This window comes from Spodoptera frugiperda, chromosome 10 (assembly GCF_023101765.2).
Source record: "Spodoptera frugiperda isolate SF20-4 chromosome 10, AGI-APGP_CSIRO_Sfru_2.0, whole genome shotgun sequence".
NCBI lineage: Eukaryota > Metazoa > Arthropoda > Insecta > Lepidoptera > Noctuidae > Spodoptera > Spodoptera frugiperda.
The window spans coordinates 3,544,509-3,558,430 of NC_064221.1; the positions used below are offsets into that span (position 1 = coordinate 3,544,509).

The 13,922-nt window shown below is 35.8% G+C and overlaps 1 protein-coding gene across 1 annotated transcript; it reads right to left on the reverse strand.

The window, feature by feature from the left end:
- Positions 1–11,074: 11,074 nt before the first annotated feature.
- LOC126911144 (piggyBac transposable element-derived protein 4-like) lies at positions 11,075–13,817 on the reverse strand. Its single transcript, XM_050696434.1, has 4 exons — positions 13,733–13,817; positions 12,369–12,774; positions 11,539–12,266; positions 11,075–11,208 (listed from the first exon to the last, which is right to left on the reverse strand). Exons 1-4 carry the CDS (start codon positions 13,815–13,817, stop codon positions 11,075–11,077), a joined length of 1,353 nt encoding a protein of 450 aa, XP_050552391.1.
- Between the last annotated feature and the right edge of the window lie 105 nt (positions 13,818–13,922).

A 13,922-nucleotide genomic window follows, 5' to 3' on the forward strand; every position in this document is an offset into this window, starting at 1 on the left:
GGATATCGCATCTATATATTTCGATATCTATATATTGGCCGAATCAGTGTGGAACTCTGAAACGAAAGTAGTACCGTACTGTAATTTTAGGTTTCGGTTTTGTTCGATTTATGTACATCATTGTATTTTAATTGTAACTGTTTACTCGAAATCAGTGAATGTATTGTTTGGTTTGGTAGTGTTGATAATATGAATATGGCACTCAGAAATGATATTAGTAGGTACAGTCGTTTCGGATTTTTAGATTTATATTTTTATCAATTATTTAAATAGGTCAAGTATTTATCAGTGAATTGAACTTTCCTTCATACTTTTTTATTTTTCTCAGGCTTAGGACTGACTGCATTACTAATAAGCTACTAAAGAAATTACTGTTGTATTTAATTACTGTAATGCAGGCGTATTTATAAGTTCATTTCATCATATGTACATTTTGTCAATTATTTACAAATATTTACAAGCGTTTTTTTTTTCTTTCTTCTTTTTTGGTTATTTACTTATATAGGGAATCAAATCTTTTTTGGTCCAAATTGACGTTTAAGAAAGTCAATTGCTTAACTTTTTGAGATGTTAGTCGCGTCCGACGATCACTGATAATGAGGCCCGTTTTACTAAATATCCGTTCACAGGGGACAGATGAGGCCATGATATTTCCATATTTCTGAAAAAGTTTGGCGAGATGCGGGTAGGTGAATTTGTGGATACACCACCACTCGAGAGGACAGCTCCATTTGTCTCCGTGGAAGGTTGGCAGCGGATCGTCATTAATATAAGTGTCGATTTCTTTAATGGCCTTCGACAAAGGAGTCCCAACTGGGTGTTGCTTTTGGCCTATAATTTCATTTTATAGCCCGAAATCCATCAACAGTGTTTCTGCTACCGGCCGATGCTGAAGGAAGTGACGACACTTCTTGTGCACTTTCTTCAGCAATCATCGCAACTAGCATTTCCTGCACGCAACTTTTGGTATTTCTGGCCTCATTCTGATCGCTAAATACAGATAATTTGTATCTGGGATCTAGAAATGTGCATATAGAAAATGTTCTGCTTCTTTCAATTAGGCCGAATCTTGTCACCAGCCCTGTTCTCAAGCGATACACGACATCTTTTGTGGCTTCATAGAGTGGTTCAGCTATAAATTTATCACAGGCTGTTAAAAGACAGCGTGTCATTACAATGACTAAGCTCCCAGTCATGTATTTTTCACCACTGATCGTTTCTGTGGCTTGATCAAACGGCTGTAAAATTTTTGTTAGTTCAGCCAACAACAGCCATTCCATTTACCCATTATTTTAATATAAATCTTTTTTTAAAACCGCCATTGTGGCCCTCAAATACTGCTCCAATTCTACGAAGCGCCTAACGTACGCCTTTTGGATGTTAGCTGCGTTATCTGACACCGCGAAATTTATTTTATTTGTTAGTCCCCATTCGGCCACAATACTATTCAGCATTTCCTGTATATTTTCACTGGTATGGGAGTCAATAAAATTACAACAATCTAATAGTATATGTTTTAGCTCTAAATCATCTGTCATATAGTGACCAGTAACGGCTATGTACGACTCGTTGGATCTCGAAGTCCAAAGATCGGTAGTAATACATACGGAATTATTGCATTCCGGGCCTAATTTTATTTTTAATTCTGCTTTGGTTTGGTCGTACAAAGCAGGCAACATTATAGTCGAAATTGTTGAACATATCCTTAAAATATTCGATTTTTTTTCTATTTTCCGAAAGTCATAGAACAAAAGTAGTCCATATGATATGAACCTTCTTGCAGGGCAGTTCGCATAATTTATAAATTACTCTGTAATAATAATATAGGAACAAAGTATGAAAATCTAATAAGGTACATTGAAATGGCACAATAATTGTTTCTTCTTAATGTCTATAAAACAAGTCTTCTTAAAGATCTATTAAAACAGTCTTAAGTCTTTAAATACCTAATAAAGTCTTCATTGTCTAAATTAATAGTCTCAAAAAATCAGCATTATATGCTTATCAACTGACATATATATATACTTAATATATATATATATATATATATCCTCCTGAGTACTGAAGTTCTAAATTTAGGACAACCAAAAAAATAAAATATTTTACCGAAGTGCACCAGTTTAGCATCAAGTTTTTTTCGTGAAACGAAACGTTGTAATTTAATTTTTAGTTAATAATTATAATTTTAATTTTAATTATAATTTTATTTTTTCTTGTGTCTATATAATGGTAAGATATCATGTTGTAAAAATCAAATCAATAAACGAAAATATCATACCCTCGGACTCAGGAGGATACATGCTTATCATATATACAGGGTGCAGATTTGAAACCTTGACAGAACTCGGGAGCATGTCACGGAAGTAAAAAATGTTCAATTTAAAATAAGGTTTCTGGCCAATAGTTAAAAACACAGCTATAATAAATTATTTAAGTTTGGCCGTCTTTCAGAATAATTTGTCACCAATATTCAGAATCGCCCAACATGTCACGCACACAGCGTAACAAGACAGCGTCGAAGGTCAGTGGGCGGGGCCACGCGAGACGCCGCGCGAGTAGGCAGTTAGAAAGCGAAAAGAAAAATAATCTCCAACATTCATTCATTACTGATTTGATTGTTAACACATTTTCAATAATCTTAGAGTGCAGAAACAATCAATAAAAAAAGTAGTACTCGTATCTTCAAAGAAAACGTAGGTATCAGCTGATTCATAACACTACGTACCTAATGATTTACTTATTACGTTTTATTGCAATCCTGCTGGATACTAATAATTTAAAACTTAGTTATTTAAGGTCTGAATTATGAATACACATCGCTACGAATAGGTAGGTAGGGATCTAATCGAAACGCTCAGCTGTTTGCGAGCATAATCTTAGGTACCTAGTAACCATAGAGCAACGCGGACCTCGTACCGTACAATGTCCGCGTTGCTCTATGCTACTAATATCAACAAACGCATTGTAGGTAGGTAAGTTCAGCCCAAAGTTTTATTCGTGTTTTAAATCGAATGATGTAAAATTTTGTTTCCTATTTGAATAAAATCGTTTATTAACCATTTAGTAAGTGATCATAGGTACGGTACTTATCAGTTGATTCATAATAGCTGATAAATTATGATTTATTAGTAAAATTTTATAAACATCCTGCTGAATACGTAAAACAAACAATTTCAAACTTAGAATCGTAAGATCTGGATAATAAACACACATAGGTAAGTACGTAGGTAGTCCAAGCGCTCAGCTGTTTGCGGGCGTGATGTTAGATAGTTTACTAACGTACAAAATTGTTCTGTCTACCTAGATAGTTCTTCAGTTCAAAGTTTTGGTAGATGGTATTAAAACTGTTAATATGAAATTACTTTTGGTATTAAATAGTTCATAAGTATGATCTAAATCTGAAAATGGTTTCATCCGCATAACCTACGTACTACGTACCTATCACCTACTTTATTGTTAATTTGTTATTGCCTAACTAATTTCTAACGATTAGTATACTACTTAGCTACTTATTATCCCTACACGTAGGTTCCTGCGGTACTTATCAGCTGTTTCATAGTAGGTACTAGTTAAGTAATGATTTACTTATTATTGTTAGTTTGTTATTGCCTAACTAATTTCTAACGATTAGTATACTACTTAGCTACTTATTATCCCTACACGTAGGTTCCTGCGGTACTTATCAGCTGTTTCATAGTAGGTAGGTACTAGTTAAGTAATGATTTACTTATTATTGTTAGTTTGTTATTGCCTAACTAATTTCTAACGATTAGTATACTACTTAGCTACTTATTATCACTACACGTAGGTTCCTGCGGTACTTATCAGCTGTTTCATAGTAGGTACTAGTTAAGTAATGATTTACTTATTATTGTTAGTTTGTTATTGCCTAACTAATTTCTAACGATTAGTATACTACTTAGCTACTTATTATCCCTACACGTAGGTTCCTGCGGTACTTATCAGCTGTTTCGTAGTAGGTACTAGTTAAGTAATGATTTACTTATTATTGTTAGTTTGTTATTGCCTAACTAATTTCTAACGATTAGTATACTACTTAGCTACTTATTATCCCTACACGTAGGTTCCTGCGGTACTTATCAGCTGTTTCATAGTAGGTACTAGTTAAGTAATGATTTACTTATTATTGTTAGTTTGTTATTGCCTAACTAATTTCTAACGATTAGTATACTACTTAGCTACTTATTATCCCTACACGTAGGTTCCTGCGGTACTTATCAGCTGTTTCATAGTAGGTACTAGTTAAGTAATGATTTACTTATTACGTCTTATTGCAATCCTGCTGAATATCGCTCAGCTGCTTGTTTTATTTTTGTGTGTTAGAACAATTTCTTTAAATTCATCGATGTTTTTAATGCATTCTTAATCCGATCTAAAATAAACAAGTTTCTGCTAGCGGTCTAGCTATTTAATCAGAATAGCGCAGTGGCGGGCAACAACCGATAACATAATGAGTCGCGGGTTCGATTCCAGCATGGAATAACTGTGTATAATTCACAAATTGTTGTATCGGGTCTGGGTGAGATGTAGTTATGTGAATTCAGTAGTTATGTAAAAATTGATATTTAGAGAGCCAAAACTACTAATGTAATTTGAAAGTTTGATGCATTACAGACCTTAATTTTTGCCTACATGTTCTAAAATTCGAAAACGAAAAGTTATTGACAATATTGGCATGTTTGTTAGTGTAATAACATTTCGTCAATTGTAATTTAGATTGATGTATTTAAAATTGTTATGAATGAATATTATCTAAATCAAAGCAGACTGGGTGCGTCGATTTGTTTGTAGGCAGGTGTAGATTTATTCTTACAAAGTTTTTGTTAGGTAGTAAGATTCGAAAGATAGTCTTAGAGTGGATTTATGTATTGAACTACATAAGCTCATTACATCTTACCTACTCTAATTAAGTAGGTATGTGATAGTTAGACGTATCTGTTCTTTACACATTCATAACAAAGTAGGCATTTACAACAAATAAATAAATGACGTACCTAAGTTAAGTGGAGATACTGTTCGAAGTTTCCACCTTCGCAATCTATGCAAAGTTGTGCACGACGTCGCTGGTTCTCCTTCAACTTACGCAACACTAACACATTTGTTCTCACTGTATCGAAGGCACTGATCACTTTCACGCGTAATTGGTCAACATCATCGATCTCGTCCGTGTACACCAATCTTTTGATGTCTCCCCACAAGTAAAAGTCCAGAGGTGTCAAGTCCGGCGACCGCGGAGGCCACGCCACAGGTCCACCACGGCCGATCCACTGGTTGCCAAATCTTTCTTGTAGGTACTCACGTACTTGTCGACCATAGTGTGGGGGAGCACCGTCCTGCTGATAGTACAGGTTGCGATGGAGTGCTAGAGGAATGTCATCCAACATATCCTCGACTACGTGTCGCAACAGTTCTAAATAGGTGACGCTATTAAGGTGCCCATTTATAAAATAAGGTCCAAGTACGTGGTTGCCTATTATGCCAGCCCACACATTGAGACCAAATCGTACTTGAAATGCATGCGGTTTTGTGACATGCGGGTTATGGTCGCGATGTGCCCACCAGTGTTCATTGTGAACATTGTACACCCCGACTCGAGTGAACAAACACTCGTCTGTCCACAAAATGTTGGCCTCTTGATTATCGAGCAACCAGCGGCAGAATGCAACCCGTACGGCGTTGTCACTCGCGTGTAGGTCTTGCACCTTTTGAAAATGGAAGGGATGTTGTTCTTCCCGTTTCAATAGGCGCCACACCGTAGAGTGGTGTACTCCAAACCGTCGACCTGCCTCCCGCGTACTTGCCCGTGGCTCTCGCTGGAAGAACTCCAGGATATCTTCCTGCAAGGCAACAGGCAGGCCTTGGCTGCCGCGACCTTCCGCATGCCAAGGAACGTCGAACTGCCGAAAATCCCGTAGCCTCTGGGTTGCAGCTAGCATGACGGCCGGTGTCGGGGGTTGGCGGTTCGGAAACATTTCGCGGAACATTTGGATGGCACGACGCACGTTGTTTCCACTGATGGCGTAAAGACGGACCATCTCAACTAATTCAACATTCGAAAAATTGTCTGTCATAGTGAAAACACTGATTTTAGGTACTTATTAGCAACTGAATTTCAATGTCACGCGGAACTAATTCGCAACTACACCCTCTCACGGCAGTGACAAGCACATACTGAACGGAATGCGTGTGCATTATGTGCGTGTGCGTATGCGCTATAGGGATGAAGCGCTAGGGGGCGGGGCCAGTGGCGAGTTCGCGGTTTCTTATTGGTAATTTGGAAATTGGTAATAATATCGAAATACGTGTTAGCATTTGTGTGTGTAATGCCGCGTTTTAAGCTAGTTACATAACGTTCGAAATGTGATAGGCGGAGTTCTCACTTACGGATTTCCGTATTTTACAAAAAAAAAAAAATTACCTACCAGTTTTTTTATTGATTTGGACTCAGAATCAAAAGCCGAGTTACCTCCTTGAATGCGTCTCGGTTTCAAAAAAACACCCTGTATATATATACAGGGTGTAACAAAATACCCATATACATCAAGAAGCACTGAAGAATACAGGTTTAATAGAATCTCTACACAAAGTTTCAGCCTAAAATTCGTTTAAAAAAAAAATTGGTACCAAATTCTTGATGTCGTATGATTCTTGATTTTAAATCATACAAACGTGTCACAACACTACAGGGGTCGAGACATTTCTTCTGTAAATCTGATCGCCTAGTACCTATTTACCTAATTTTGATTCGCGCAGCGACGGTGCGTACGTAAGTACATTAGACGCTTTGTTTGCCTAGTACCTGTATGCTAAAACTTGCCTAAACATTAAAATGAAATAGCTAAAATTTGCCTAAACATTAAAATGAAAAATTTATTTAACTTACATTTTTAAAGATATGGTTCGATGTGACTACCGTGATAGTGAATACACAACACACTTTTGCTTGCTTGTAAAACAAATCTCAATCACAATCACAACAATATCAAACACCTTCTGAATGCTACGTTAAATCTTCTCTCTTACAAACACTGTTACAATACCAACGAAATATAATTCAACTCCACATTAAAGAAATTGATAATATTTTTTCGTAAAACTAAAATTATAATATTTTTCCGAAATACTGAGATGACTGAAACGTTCATGATGACAATATTATGTCAACCCTGACAACTAGGCCTGGCGATCTGAGATCTTCTTCCCGCGAACCAAAAAGGTTGATACCTATTTAAAATCGGTTCACATTATTATTGAATCGGTAATGTAAATTAGATTAGGAATGATATTTCTATGTATTCCACTGTAAAGAAATGCATTGAATAGTAGCCAATTAAAATACAACATGTGTGTTTTATCTATTAATTTAATCAAATACGTATTTTAGAAATAAACGTCGAATTTGACTACAGGCTCTTATTAGCCCTGAAAAAGTTAACAACTTAGCCTTAGTTTACAAGTAACTAATGTAGTTACAAATAATATTTGATTTTTACAGTGTCCTTTTAACTATTATGAAATACATCGAACCAAGAACGATAAATCGTATTTTCTTTAAATCGGTTTCTTTCGGAGCGAGTCCCCCATCATCAATGACAATATTCCTATGTACAGAGAGAGAGGGAGACATCCAAAGAGAGTAGTCAACAGACGATGACAACATTTCCATCTCTCTCACATAATGCACTCAAGCAATGCGTGCGACTGGGAAACAAGATTTTATCGTATTTAATATGAAATTAGGGATCTGTGAGTGCGCAACCGTTTTCCAATTTATGTAATGACAATTCTCGTTTCTTATGGATTCCTAGTACTTTTGCATGTTAACTAAACTAAGCTGCTGAGTTTTTCGTGAAATTTTGTCTATCTATCTGTAAATTCTGTCGATAATTTAATTAAAATGAAGAACGGAACCCCTGTGAGCTTATTTGTACTAGGAGACACATAATTTGCTTAGAATTGATGTTTAGGGTTCAAATATTACGATATGAAATCCTTTTTCGTAGCGTCTTCAATTATTATAATAACAATTCTCGTTTCTTATGGGTTCCTAGTATTTTTACATGTTTTTCTCATTAAGACTAAGCTAATTTGCTGAGTTTTTTTTTTAAATTCTGTCAATCTCTCTAAACGCCTCCAAGTAAAAACGTTTATTAAAAAATTATTCAAGAACGGAACCCACTGGGAGTTTTTTGTACTAGGACACACATAACTTGCATAGAATTGATATTTAGGGTTCAGTTGAACACAATATTATGATATGAAACCCTTTTTCGTAACGTCTTCAATGTATGTAATAACAATTCTCGTTTCTTATGGGTTCCTGGTACTTTTGCATGTTTTTCTCATTAAGACTAGGTAAGGTAGGTAAGAGTAGGAGGTACCCACAACAGAGAGATAGGAGACAGAGATTGACAGAAGTTCACGAAAAGCTCAGCAAGTTAGTTTAGTCTTAATGAGAAAAACATGCAAAGGTAGATTAGTTCACTCATTTGTTTGAGACCATCTTATCCAAGTAAAACAAAAAAAAACGGTATCTCTTTGTATCACGTAAAGACCAGATATTCTTTGTTTTTTATGAAAACCTTTCTTCTTAAAACAATTTTTACGAAGAAAAAAAAATGTTACGAAAAATAAATATCCGGAACCCTTTTTTCATTTATTCGAAGAAATACCAGGAGTAAGGGTTTTGATTTTATTTAAGTACATTGAGTGCACTTGCACTGACACCGATCAGCTGATTTCTTGCAAGTGATGTAATGATTTCATTTCCAAATGTAGGATTTCATGTATCTTATGTATTGGAAAAATTCATAACTTCGTTCCATGCAAACATGAGTTTAAAAAACCCTTCCCGTATAGTTTGTTATGTTATCTAGAAACCGTGCACTTGATGTGTATACCCCCTTTTTGTTACACGTTGTATATATATATATATTAAATATATATTAGTTAAAAAATTAAATACAATAAAAAAATTATCTGCTTAGTGGAGTACCACAGCAACTAAGCAGCTAATTAAATTAACGAAATAGATAGTAGTTTGAATAGGTCATATGTTTATTAATTTTACTGATAGGTTGTGTTTAGTTTCTCTTCACATTCATCACGTACATAGTTATCGTATACAGTAGAATCACAATTATAAAACCAAAAATTTACATCTTCTAGCAGTCCCTTAATGTCTTTCTTGGTCATTGGTAAGCAAAAATGGTATGGTCTACACGCTTGTATAACATATTCATCACAGTTGCGACACTCATTGGTAATTATAAAATGTGTTTCGTCCCATGGCCACTTTAACCCATAATAATAAAATTGCAGTAGGTCCTCCTTTGTTAAAATTTTGTCGATGTCCACAAAAATTACCATTTTTATGCTTTTTGTTACTGCTTACAAGAATTGTTCGTTCATATTAATAATGACGCAGACACTTTCGGTTAACGACTGGCTTTTATTTTAAAAAATACAATGACAGCTGACCGCTGGTTGTTACTCATTACTTCAGATAGATGGCGTTACTAGTTATACATAATATATTTTGTTATCTGTAAATTATTACAACATCCCCACTTAACAAAATATACAAAGAATCCCAGAAACATCAGTTTGACATAATGCCCAACATTTTTACAAATTTATAATGTTTACATGATGATAAACCTTTGGTTAGCAAGTCTGCTGGCATATCCTGAGTAGAAACATACTGAATTCTAATTAACTTATTTTTAATAGTAACGTACGATGACGAACATCAATATGTTTTGTTCTATTATGTGACTGCTGACTAGTTGCAAGCTTTAGGGCACTTTGATTGTCACAAAACAATGTTATTACATTTACATTTCCTGTAAGTTCACTTAATAAATTACTCAAGTATACTGCCTCTCTTGCAGCTTCAGACAGTGCCACGTATTCAGCCTCTGTACTAGAGAGGGAGACTGTCTTCTGTTTCCTGCTTTGCCATGAGATCACAGACCCACACATGGTAAAACAGTAACCAGTATAAGACTTCCGGTCCAGACTGTCACTGGCCCAATCTGCATCAACAAAACCCTTCAGTTCAGTATATTCTTTCCTATAAATTAAACAATAATCTTTAGTCTTTTGTAAATATTATAAAACTCTCTTGGCATAATGGTAATGGTTTTCATTATAGCAATTATTAAACTGACTAAGATAACTTGTAGAGTATGCAATGTCGGGTCTTGTTAACACAGCCAAATACATAAGATTGCCTATTAGTTTTTGATAAGGAATATCCTTTACACATTTTTCAGATTGTTTTATATCCAATTTACACTCTATTGGGGTATCAACAGTTTTATGCTCAATAAAATTAACGAAAAGTTCTGTCATGGAACCTTTAGGTGCCATTTTCACCAAAGAACCTGCTGGTAAATTTTCCAAAAATTCTTCCCGTTAATCTTTTTCCCTTCAAAATAATCATTGGTGGAATGAAGTTTCCAGTAGCATTCACGCAAGGTGCTATAGTGACATTTTCTGCATGTCCTTGTGCTATAAGGTGAACCCTGCGAGAACCTTTTCCAGCCAAGACTCTTTGTTGCCTATTATCGTTAATCGGCATCCCTTTTCGTCGACATTATACAATCGTTCTGGGTGTTGATCAATATTTAGCTCATATTTCGCGAATGGCTTTGAAATGTTTGTCAACTATCTGCTTATTTAGTTTTTGAGCCCTCGCAGGGTTCATAAATTGTGCTTTTCTTAGAGAAATATCTTTATTACGTGCGAGGAAATTATTAACCCTCTATCACTCATGAAATCTGTTTTTATTTATTTCTTTCAATTCGATTCAATAGCATAAAAATAAAAGACACGTATTTTTTTATTTTTCTATATTTTTAATATTTATGAAGAAAATCACAAAAATAGGGAGTGTTGCCTACAAGCAACATTGAGGTAAGTGGTAAAAATTTACTGTAATAATAAGATAGGTTGGTAGGTTAGGATAGATGAAAGTTTTTGAAACAATTCTTGGTTTTCGTATAGCATAATGCTACTCCGCACTTTTCACAGACATTATGGGTAAATCCTACGCACTTTGGAAATTTGCATCTGATTTTTTTATCAGACCATTGTGGCCAATGTCCGATTTGGTCTTGACGTACCGCTTTTGGAGGCACATGTTGAGCAGGTCCTTTGTGCTTTTTTCTTGGATCTCGCTTTCTAGTGAACGCCGACTAGATATACTAGGTTTTGTACCTAATTTGCAAAGGGTCACAGCAACTTCCAAACGAAAATCTGCAGATGATAAACAACCTGATTGGAGGCCTTTATACTTATTTACCCTTTTGTACAAAAGCCAAGCATTGGCCATAGTCAAATCCAAATAATGGTAAAACAGACGCATGGGCCATCGTTTACTTCTCAAACGTATCTTGTAAATCCCCATGATACTGTCAAGGAGGTCAACACCACCCATATGCCGATTGTATTCTCCTATAACATTGGGTCGCTTTATATTTACATACTTAAATTTTTGTTTGTCCCATCTACGAACATCACTTTCGGGCTTCTGTCCTGCAAAGGTGGACGCCAGGCTGACAATTTTATTGTCCTTCCATGCAACAGTTGAGACGTCGATCCCGTTGACATCGGCCACATATTCTTCCGAATAGCCTCGTTCTTTTTTCATCATCAACTTTTCAGTTGACAGCTTACAATCCGGGATCCGATTTCTTCTGATAGTACCCAAACTGAGAATGCCTTCTTTGGCCAGGTATTCCAACAAACGGAGTGATGTAAAATAATTATCAAAATAAAGTCTAAAGTTCTGGTGTCTTGGAATCATACGAGCTAATCGCATGACTACGTTAGATGAGGCACCTAAATCTGGCTCTCCATCCAAGACGACATTTTCTTTGCCAGTTTCAATTTCAGTCTTATAGGCAAAACCTGTAACACCACTCAAAACATAGACTTTATAGCCCCATTTGTGGGGTTTGTTGGGGTTGTATCTCTTCAATGTGTTCCGTGATTTAGTTGAGCACATTTGCTCGTCCACACAGAGGTGTTCTTCAATTGGGATGTTACTGTAAGCCTCATTCAAAGAATCAACTAATGGACGTATTTTGTATATGCGGTCATGATCAGGATGTTCCCTAGGGAGGTTCTTACTGTTGTCATTGAAATGCAGCGACTGACGAATTTTTTCAAATTTGTTCAAGCTAATGGTCTCTTGTATTAGAGGTGTTCCGAGTATAGGGCTCCAGTGGTTCGTAACTCTAGGTAATTGTACAAGTGACATTATTTATACCACACCAATGAATTGCCTGACATCCGCCTCTGACACCCGAAAAGTGCTATTGGGATCTTTCTGGACTTACAAATTAGTTTCTTCAGAAATCATCTTGATAAGTTCCGGTGAAAATAAGTGGAAAAAGTATTGTATAGGAGTGTCCAACTCAAGCAGATCAGAACCTAGGGTCTTGTTTCCTGTGGACATAAGCTGCAATTCACTCAATTCAAGATTCTTTTTTTTCCATCTCAAATTCAGTTTAGGTATCTTCTCCTTAGCAGGTTTCTTGGCGGGAGGAGCTTGATCACTCATTTCTCGTGATGGAGCATATTCTGTGCTACAGCCTGGGCTTTCATGATCGTCTTCGAGGGTTTGTATTATGGAATCAACATCAATATCCACCTCTGGCACGTCATCTTCAAAATTATTCAACTCTGGGACAAAGTCAGGGTCTGCGAGGCTGTCGTTATCGAAATCCAAGCCATCCTCACTATCTGCGTCATCAAAAGAGTAGCAGCTATGTCTTCGTCACGAAGACAACGCTTAGAAGACATCCTGAAATTAATAAAATACACTGTGGGTATTGTAGGTAATCTTACAAATAAACAAACCTATTTGTCTGATGTAGCCTACGGGCAACAAACGGTTATCGTAAAAAAAAACAAGCAAAACATAAACTATTGTCAAAAATATCTATATACGATAAATTTCAAACACTTACCTCTTCAATCGTGCACGAAAGTAAACAAAAACCCCCGTAAAACAATTTATTATTATTTATTGAAATCACACACGCAGAGCACTTTTCAAAAATGGCGTCGGTTGAACGACTAACTAAATTTTACGACACGTACCGCCATCTAGTCATATTCTTTTGAACTTGACGGGCAACTAGGATTGTAGACTAATGGCTACAGTGAGTGAATTGCTTAAAAAATAATTAATATGCGTTTAGTAGAACTTCAAACGGTATGTTGCTTATAGTCTACCTACAGTATGCCATAAACTCTATGGCATAGAGGGTTAAGCCATTTCTTGCCCGCAGTCGAGGTTTTATCACTAAATGGATTTTTTATATCATTCCTTTCGCAAAACAAATATGCTTGCTTCCGTATTATTTTTGGGGTTAATGTTACTTTATAGGCTTAGTATGACTAAAGAAAAAAAAAAAAAATACGTACTTTTAGGAAAGTTACAGACAAAAAACTGTTAGTTCCAAATCTGGAACAACATGCAATACAGCATACGTAAAATTGGTTCCAGAATCGGAACATCATGCAGTTTAGGTAATTTGGAATTGGTGGGGGTACTTACGATTAAAAAAAAAACATTATTTTTAAAGAATGTAATAAATATTTTAGACAGTATGAAATTGAGTAAAACAATTACGATCTTTGTACAGACACAAATAACATTTGCACTTTTGGCAAAATATTTGGGATTTTTGCTTACATCCCACCATCTTACACCTTTGACGATCGGACTTCCACTCGGGCCAGTGGTTAAATCCATCCACTGCGACTTCGACTGGAGGCATATCTAGACGTCGACGTCTTTTTATTTTATTGATATTTTCAATATCTTCGTTTAAAGGGCGTCCTATTTTACGTGTCGTAGGTGAAAAAATTCTTACATATTCTTA

Bases quoted from the DNA above. Each gene is read 5' to 3' on its own strand.
- LOC126911144 (XM_050696434.1), bottom strand. From the start codon at position 13,817: ATGCCTCCAGTCGAAGTCGCAGTGGATGGATTTAACCACTGGCCCGAG. The intron at 12,267-12,368 runs GTAAGTCCAGAA...ACAATTACCTAG, and splicing joins ATTTCTGAAGAAACTAATTT to AGTTACGAACCACTGGAGCC. The intron at 11,209-11,538 runs GTAGATGGGACA...GGCGTTCACTAG, and splicing joins GAAGCCCGAAAGTGATGTTC to AAAGCGAGATCCAAGAAAAA.